Source organism: Scomber scombrus, chromosome 2 (assembly GCF_963691925.1).
Source record: "Scomber scombrus chromosome 2, fScoSco1.1, whole genome shotgun sequence".
Classification (NCBI taxonomy): Eukaryota; Metazoa; Chordata; class Actinopteri; order Scombriformes; family Scombridae; genus Scomber; species Scomber scombrus.
This window is the reverse complement of record NC_084971.1, coordinates 12,446,057-12,455,485: the sequence shown is the minus strand read 5'-3', so window position 1 is coordinate 12,455,485 and position 9,429 is coordinate 12,446,057. Positions and strand designations below refer to the sequence as shown.

The 9,429-nt window shown below is 37.7% G+C and overlaps 1 protein-coding gene across 1 annotated transcript; it reads right to left on the bottom strand.

Annotated features, from left to right (window-relative positions):
• Positions 1 to 5,306: 5,306 nt before the first annotated feature.
• nansa (N-acetylneuraminic acid synthase a) lies at positions 5,307 to 9,429 on the bottom strand. The gene is made up of 6 exons (XM_062427834.1): positions 9,199 to 9,429; positions 7,927 to 8,142; positions 7,748 to 7,847; positions 7,448 to 7,602; positions 6,503 to 6,769; positions 5,307 to 6,333 (listed from the first exon to the last, which is right to left on the bottom strand). The coding sequence occupies exons 1-6, from the start codon at positions 9,328 to 9,330 to the stop codon at positions 6,124 to 6,126; spliced, it is 1,080 nt and encodes a 359-aa protein (XP_062283818.1). The 5' UTR covers positions 9,331 to 9,429; the 3' UTR covers positions 5,307 to 6,123.

Below are 9,429 nucleotides of genomic sequence, written 5' to 3'. Positions count from 1 at the left end.
GCGATAACATTTTTTAATACCAAAACACATGATGAATAAGATTAATAATTAACCCCTCTCCTGACCACTTACTTAATAATAATCCCATAACATCAATCAATCAAGTTTATTTGTCATATGTCATCATATACGGTACATTCACAGTGAAATGTGTGTATATGTGTAAACTATTTCTAGAATAATATATCACCCTGAGGGTGTTGTTCTGCATTGTTATTACTTCAGCTTGTTGATAATACTTACATTTTCTTATTTGAATGGATTTTTTAAAGAAGGAAAAGCACTTCTTCCACCACTGTTTGTTTAATGTCTCAGTCATACCTTATAAGGATAGTTATTGTTTTTTCTTCACCATACACAGAGTGAACAACTCTGTGTATGGTGACAGAAAACAAACAAATAATAAAATCATCTTATTAATTGAACTGAACTATAGTTGTAAAGATTGGCTTCTTCTGAGGTCTATATTTGGTCTGCAACTGATAGATACCAGCAATTGGCCTTACTGTGACTTTAAATCCATGTTGGTAATTATATGAAGTTCAAATTAATAATAATTTATGTGCAGATTATTCTCTCTGGAATATAATTGATTAACTTCATGATAGCTTTATATTATATCAATAATTGCAGACTGTGTTTATGTCAGCACAGCACAATTAATCATGTTTTGATGTGAACATTTTTCAATTTTTGCAGCTGAAATTATAATTTGGTTTCATGTAAGCAGTATTAACAGTGGGTATTTCCTGCAGCCTTTTTGACATTGTGCTGAGAGTCTGCAGAGAAACCTCCTTTAAGGAAGCTCTAAAATTAGTGAAAGCTCATTAGGAAGCTATTTAATCCCTGAGAAGATATACTTAGATTAGCCTGCACACTGGTGCCGCTGCACAAAGTCAAAAAGTGCACACCAACAAAATCCACTGTGAATCTGAGGGTCAAACAAAAACTGATGAAGTTGATTTTTCCATCAGTTATTCAACACTGAAGCAACTACATTGGGATAAACAGTAATGTTGAAACTTCACCTCACAAGTCATTAACAACACATAGTCTTTAACTGCTATGAAACACTAATGCCAGTTACTGTAAATCAAACATTCAAGGTTGTATAATGTTTTTAAAAAACTATGCTGTGAAAGCTGCTCTCCAGGAATCAACCAGGACTGCTTTAGGACATTAGAGTGAAAACAAAGTACAGATGCACAAAAAAGCACACAAATATACTGTATGTATGCATTTGATCTCATACCACACTTGGAAATCTCCCGTTCAGCAGGAAGGACTCCAGCCAACAGTACAGGTCCTGAGTCTGAGTGAATATTCCAGTAAATTGAATCGTGAAGGAGAAGAGTCTTGAATGCTCAGTGTTTAGTGTGAAAGTCCCAACTGTAAATCCTCATTGAGATTTTCCTCTCTCAGCAGAGGTGGAGCTCCAAGACACCAGGTTAGAAGCTGAAGACCAAGGGCTCCTCCCTCCTTGTCTATGTTCCTCCCCCCTTTCACATTACCTCCCTGATTTTCATGCTTGTTTGAATCTGCCTTCTTAATGTTCTTGCACTTCCATGTATCCTATGTCCAAGAACTAGCATCAGTGCTTTCTATCACAGTCCATTATTATTCTTGTCTCCCCTCCCCCCCATCATTTCCCACCTCACCCAGTGTCATGTATCATTTTTTCTCGTCCCCACACCCAAGTAAATGGGTCTTACACAAGACGCTTACAGCTTGATGGGGCTGAAGCCTATTGTGTCATTAGATCATAGAGCTGTGCACACAGCCCTTGAAAACTATCCCAATTACTCTGTGATGTAACACACTACAGCAAAGTTCAGCGGAGATGCTCCATATTGTTCTGCACAAAATTTTTTCACTGATTGTGAAGGCTTCCCCTCATATTCTGGTCAATTTTACCAAATGAATCATGTGGTCAAAGATTTTTAAATCAAGTAGAAATGAAAATGAAATTTTGATTGAGCAGCTTTGCAGTTATTTATAGTGTGTGTGTGTGTGTGTGTGTGTGTGTGTGTGTGTGTGTGTGTGTGTGTGTGTGTGTGTGTGTGTGTGTGTGTGTGTGTGTGTGTGTGTGTGTGTGTGTGTATAAGTGGTGTGTGTGCACATGCGTTCCAACTCAGGTCAGGCTTTACATGTGAGAACTGTAAGCTTCAGTAGCCACCTGAAGGTGAGTTCAAATGATGTGATGTAGCAGTCTTGAACATACCTCTAAACTACCTATCAAACCACCTCAACAGGTGCAGTGTGTGAGCGTGTGCAGTGTTATAAAAGTCAAATCAAGGAAAAAATCTCACCCAGAGGCGTCCTAAAACTTTTAAAAAAATAGAATAAATGTTTGGATATCTTTTTTTTTGAATGGCTCAATACTGGAAAAATATATTTTAAGATGGAAATGTGGGAAATCTGTGATCGGAATTATGTGCAGTCTGTAGGATATAAACCCCTGCTGGAGTTAAATCTCACCCCATCATTTCTGACCTCATACTGTTCTTATCTAATAAAGAGGAGCATACTTAATGGAGAGGGCTGTCAACTTTCTCCTGCAAGGAAAATATTTTGCTATTGATGGCTTACAGCAGGCCTGTGTCCTCACATCATCAAGACCACTGACCATTACCTTCTAGGAGCATGAGTGTGCTCTTACTGAAATCTGGATATTTTCTGGGATAATGAAATTTTAGCAATTTCTCTGGCTACTAAGTATGCCTGAGTAATCTCTGGACACTCACATCTTAGATAAAATAAGAAAACAAAACCATTATTTTGTGCAAAAACCCAAAAAACCCACCAGTAGTCTTTATACCTGCTGCACTTTCTACGATGTAAATTAGCAAACCAATGATATGTCCTGAGGCAACACTTGGTATGGTGCAGAAGTGTTTGACCTCAGTGAGGATTCTGGATTTGGGCCATAGCCGCTATATTAAGGGCTATGTACTGAAAAGGCTAAACTTCTTACATAACAAACCAAACCAAACCTCCTTCTGGGTAGACTTCGATATGCCTGCAGAACTACAACTATAAATAAGTCTCTTGACATGCAGCAGAGACCTAACCAGACCTTGGGTAGTTGTTACAGGTAAGTTTTTAAATAATCAGATCTATGAGTGGCTGACTCACTCTACAAACACATAGGCCTGATTACAACTACTCAACACAAAAATTAGAAAGCCCTAGCCAAGGCTTTTACCTGAAAAACATAGTTTTGCATAGCAGTAATTTGCACAATCCATTGAATTATTATATATTTTACATTCATTATATCTAGATGAGAGGTGGCTCACTTTCACTGGTAGGCCAGGTGGTCAAAAGTGAGATAGATTTTCCTCTGTGAAGCTGGGATCAGCAGCAGCTTAGAGGCTAAAGCCCCTGCCTTAAATAGCTGTTCAGTTATATATGAGTTAGTGAGCGACCCTTTGAGCTGGGACAGTCCAGGTAATCTGTGACATCTATATCATGAATCTGCAAATAGAATAGAATAATTGACATCTTCCCCCCAACATGCACACAGGTTAAGGTAAGATAACAGATTTAATTAATTCCTCATATTTTTGCTGCTGTGTTTTTGGTTTTGCAAAGGTTATTAAAAATGACACCACCTGCCAAACTCATCAACTGCCTGGTATCACTGTTACTACAGTTCCACATGCATCTTTTCATCTTTTCAGAAATCCAAAACTTGGTTACAGTTGCTAAGCTACGTTAGGCTTGGGCAACCATGTACAGGCGTTTAGCAAAGGTCGGTTATTTTACGCACTTTTTCTAATCTTTCTACAGCAAACAATTTTGAGTAATGGGTACTTGACTACCAATCAAAGAAAGGTTTAAGCTACAAGACAAAGACTTGTTTATTACGTAGCAGTAAATTGGCAGTAACAGACAATATCGCCATGCAGTATATGACAAAGAGGTGGGACACAAATCTGATCTCATAATTATATTATACTGAATATCAGTATAATATAAGTGAGAAAGAAATCATAAATACAAATTAGAGTAGAGCACTTGTTACAATGTGTTAGGATATTCAAATTAATTCAATTTTGGACAAAGTCACAAATTACAGTTGTGCACATAGAGAACAATTTAAAAATTAAAATACATATATATATATACATATACTGTATATATAATATATCTATAGTGCCTTAAGAGTATGTTGGTAGTGTAGCCAAAAAAACTTCACTTGACAGTAAATGAGTTGAGTGAAGATATGAAGTTTGTCATGTTTCAGGAGAACAGCTCTATCTAGTGGTCAAACCACAACATTACATTTGATTTTGTTATAAGACCTACAGTCTTCTGATTTTATATTTACAACTAAACTAAATGTAACCTTGCTGGTAGCAAGCTGGAACACACAGTTGGCCATCTGCGTCCAGCATTTTGTAATTAATCTTCAGAAAAGAAAAAAAAGAAAACAGAAATCCCAGTGTCTCATAACTACCAATTTACCAATCAAGTCTCTTAAGGATAAAGAAAACACAAAAAAATCCAAGTCCAGGCTGACGATGACCCTCTCGTCATCAGATGCATTCGGTGCTCAATGTGCACTGGCAAAAAAGTGTAGGCATCATACGTGTGATTTTAACACCTGCAATAACAATGCTCATTCATCTGCAGATGTTTACAGAGATTTAGCTGGAAACTCTTATTCCAGCAACTCTGATTCCAGTAATGTCCACATCCATGGGCATTACAGATTGCAGAACTGTTGTTCTAATGCAGTGCATGTGCTGTGAAATAATGTATAGTTTTGAAAGGCTTTGGAAAATCCCTTTGAATTACATTTCACTTTTTACAAACTGAAATTTCCTAAACTCTGAACATGAGAGCTGATCTGACCTCATGAGACATAACAGGTGACATGAACAAGCCTCAGACCAGCCTGAAGAGTCACATACTGAGAGTGCAGCTCCTATAACTGTCAATTTTAATAAAACTGCATTAAGTTAACTGAATTCTTATGAAGAATAAAAAAGAGAGTGATGTCCATTTATCATGTATGAATTCTGCGGTACTGGGGGCAAAAGTTTTTGTGTTTTACTTCAGTTCTGGCAGAACTAAATATCTTCCTGCAACTGTTTGTTTACTTCAACACATGATCCATTATATCCAAATACTTCAAAACCATGCACAGATAATTTTCCACACAGAAATTATTACACAGTATTGTCTCATACGCAAAATGTTTAAGTAGAAAAATAACCTGGCATGACAATAAGATTACGTCCTTGTATGCTGGACAGCAGGTATACAGCGTTGCAATGAGAAGGAAACCAAAGAGGGAATTTTGGCAACATTTTATTTGGAGGCTTTATCTTTTCAGAACATCATAGATTTCAACAGATTTTCACAAATTAATGTGCGTTAACATCCTTGATCCCAAAGTTATGATTACAGGACGGTGTTACTGCCAGACCAAAGGCAGGAGGAGACAGGTATATGACTGAAACATGGAAGAAAATAATGCATACACAGGGCTTGAAAATTTGAAAGCACACAACATGCGCACATTTCTTTCTTCACTAATAAGCCTATTTAACCTGATTTAATCCGAGTTTTTCGGCATCTGGCTCCAATAGTGTCAGAGAAGCCGCACAGGCACAAACTCAACACACAGGACTAGAGGCATCCTGACACCAGCTGACAATCACGACAATGTACTGAGTCTGTATAAGAAGAACTGACTGTGATCTAACCAGGAGCTTTACCTCCATGTGTTCAATATTCTTTTAATCTCTACAGCGTGTAAGACCATTACAGTGCAAAATATCTTTAGTTAACAATGACAACTGGCTTTAGTGCCACCTCTCAATGCCCTGCCTGAATACAGACCACAGAGCTCAAACTACTGCTGAGAATCTTGTTAGATGATGCTAGTTTTTTTATAGGACCTGTTTGTTGAACATTTAGTGTATTATTTAAGGGTGGCTTTAAGAAAGAAAGAAAGAAAAAGCTATGATAATATTCAAACTGTCAAGAAAAAAATTACCACATACATACATGTGTCATCTTGAGCTCCTCAAAACTTTTCCCAGAGAAATAAATTACATTCCTCTCAAATAAAGTGCCTTTTTGTACCATTTTCAAACCTCTCTGCCATCCTCAGGACTTAATCTTCTTGCCGTAGCTGTCCACCACATCTGGCGCAACGCTGTCATCCTCCTCCACGTCCTCCGTCACGGATTTGCCTATCAGCTGGAAGATGTCCTCGGCTGCAACACCCATGGGCTCGGCCACCTTCACCGTCAACATGTCCAGAGTCAGGACTGTTCCTTTGGGGATCTTCACTTTGGCCACCACTGTCTTACCCAGCTGTAGAATAAAAAAGCAGGGAGTGACGTTACTTTTGTTGTAATAGCAAAAATTTGAAAATGATTACAAGATATATTTTAAAGGAGAAGCTTTCTTTCTAAAGAACGAAAATAGTCATTATGTTACATGAAAATGTCATTTAAATAAATGAAAAATGAGGAAGTCTCACCTTATCATGGCATGGCCGCTCGCAGGGTAACATCTGCTTTATGCCACTGCCCAGCGACCTCTCCACCAATCGGATGGAACGCACCAGCTCCGACAGCTCAGAGGGCACCAGTGAGGCTTCATGGTCATTTCCTTTCCACGTCTTGTCCAAAGTTATGTGACGCTCAATGATCTTTGCCCCGAGAGCTACGGCTGCCACTGAAATACTAATTCCAGACTCATGGCCAGAATACCCAATGGGGATATCTGGAAATTCCTTCTGGTATTCCTGTTAGGATAAGCATGTGAGATAAGTTACACTCAGACACTGGGGATGTAAATTGCTATGAAAAATGTTTGGGCAAACCTAATGATTAAGAAATGTGGTACAAAATTAGTTGAAAGTGAAATCTGAGGTTATAAAGGTGACATTTTATGATATTGGGAGTACAAACATTTATATATCCCTGTGTGTGTTGAAATCATCAAAAATGCTCAGATCTCCAATCTTTCTGTGTTTCTACTCAACTGGATCTGAATGGATATAACGCTGTAAGAGGGATTCAAATACATACAACGTAAGAATGGTGCGAGTTAAATTATGAACGCTGGAATCAAGAAACTATTAAAAACTATTAGGTCAACCTAATCATCCTATTTCTACTTTATCCCAAAATACATAGAAGTGCCTTTAGCGGAATCATTTCTAATATCTGAGAAGATGAACAACAAATAAACCTGATCAAAATGTGTTAAAACTCAATATGGCCATGTTTGGAGTTATACATTTTAAATGCTAACAATTCAATGCAATGAGACCTACTATTTTAAAGGCCCTTGAAACTGATTATTCAACTGCTAAAATGTGTCTCAGTCTGTGTTTCTGTTAATGGGTTAAAATAATTTACAAGAACTATTATTTATTTCACAACACTTTTATATGAAATAAATATCTTATTCTACTTACTGTGATCACTCTGAGGTTGACATCTTCTGCCTCCAAAGGATAGGCACTGGTGCACTGCAGGATGGCAAAGTTTTGGTTGTGCTCTTTCACCGTCTTGTAGACCCGACGCATTGTCTCCATGGACTGCATCCCACTGGACACCACCATGGGACGACCTGACGTAGACAGTCAAGAGGACAACAGCTTGATAAACATTGTGTATAACATGAGCAGAAAGCAAAATGCTACTTTTGAACACGCATCTTATAATTCAGTGTAATGCTTAAGCCATTTTTTGTAGATGTGACAGATCCCACTCACCTTTCTTGGCAGTCTTCTCCAGATATGGGAAGTTGTTGGTGTCTCCAGAGCCCACTTTGAAGAAAGGCACATTGAGCTCATGGAGAAACTCCACTGCCATCTACAGGTGGAAAATGTCAAGGTGAAACCTCTCTGCTGTTCAAAATATCACAAAACATCTTCAAAAGTATCTTTCTTACCTCATCCATCCCTGAAGCGGTGAAGAAGATCCCCACCTCCTCTGCATATTTCTGCAGTTCCTTGTACTGCTCGTGGTTTAACTCCAGATGGCGCTTGTGTTCACCGTAAGTTTTCCCCCAGGAATGTTTGGAGGTGTAAGGGCGCTCTAAGGCACGCTTATTAAATTTAAACTCTAATTCACTCTTCTGGAACTTGGCACAATCGGCACCGCAGTCCTGTAAGGTATGGGTCAAAATGAAGAGGTGATGCTTGGAAAAGTAACAGCGGGTTACAGTAAGTCTTTTTCTGAACATGCAAAATTGTGATTTCTTTTCTCTCCAAGCAAGTGTAACAATAAACATATTATGAGAATAAAGTTCCCATGTTAGAAATCAGCAGCTGCTTAAAACTCAACACAACCTAAACTTTATTTTAGTTACTTAGAGCTTTGTCTCCTTTTTCCTATATTTAGTGCCAAATTACACAGTTCCTTCCAGGAAACGTGTTAGTTCCTATTAATAAAAGTGTTATTGAAAAAAATATTGGCAGCAATACTGAACTCAAAGAATTGCTGGAATAAAATAATCAGTGACATATAATTTTCTTGTGTGACAGGAATGCAGTTTTTCCAGTTTGCTTAACTGTAGGCAGGTGAAATGAATAGTATCTCTTGTATAGCCTACAGCAGCATTATAAAATATAATGTGGTTTTACGTCAGCGGTCATATGAGGTGAAAATCATAGATATTATAGATCCCCTCATTTACAGTAAAAAAAACTAAACAAAAATAATTATTCCAGACTTTGATAAAAATGTATTTGACATATTTGTGACATATTTTATATACTTTTATAATGATGGATAATAAATGAAGAATGTGCATGTTGAACTGAATAAACAAACGTACAAAAACAAAATAAGTAATTTCGTACAGAGACAGTAGCATACTACGTCTACTGTGCCACACAGTCATGAATAGACAAACCAAACTCCATTCACAAATTTGGCAATTTAACACTTGACAACATGGCTTCATACAGTTTTACAACAATACTTGCAATAGTCACACTATTTTACTTGCCATTATATTCAGCGTTTAATGTGCCAAAATTCACACTAGTCTACTTTACATTTCATTTAAAGTAATGTTTCAGATGAGGCAGGCGGGGCGACCAACATGTTAAATTAATAATGAGTTTACAATGCGTGATATGCTGGTCTTCCCGTGAGTGTCCTGGAAACAACATGTAAAATCAATCTGTACACTGTATTTCCGTGTGAGGTTTATTACCTTTGCCATTTTGATCATTTTCTTGGCAATCTCAATGTCTCCCTGGTGGTTTTGTCCGATTTCAGCAATGATGAAACACGGATGGTTTCCTCCGATCATTCTGCCGGGACACAGCTCAAACTTTAGAGGCATTTTGTTGGCAGAAAAGAAAAGAAAACACAACTAATTGAAGTAATTTTATAAGTGAGCTGAGACGGATGGACAGCGGTGAGGTGGTTGAGTGTGTAGAAG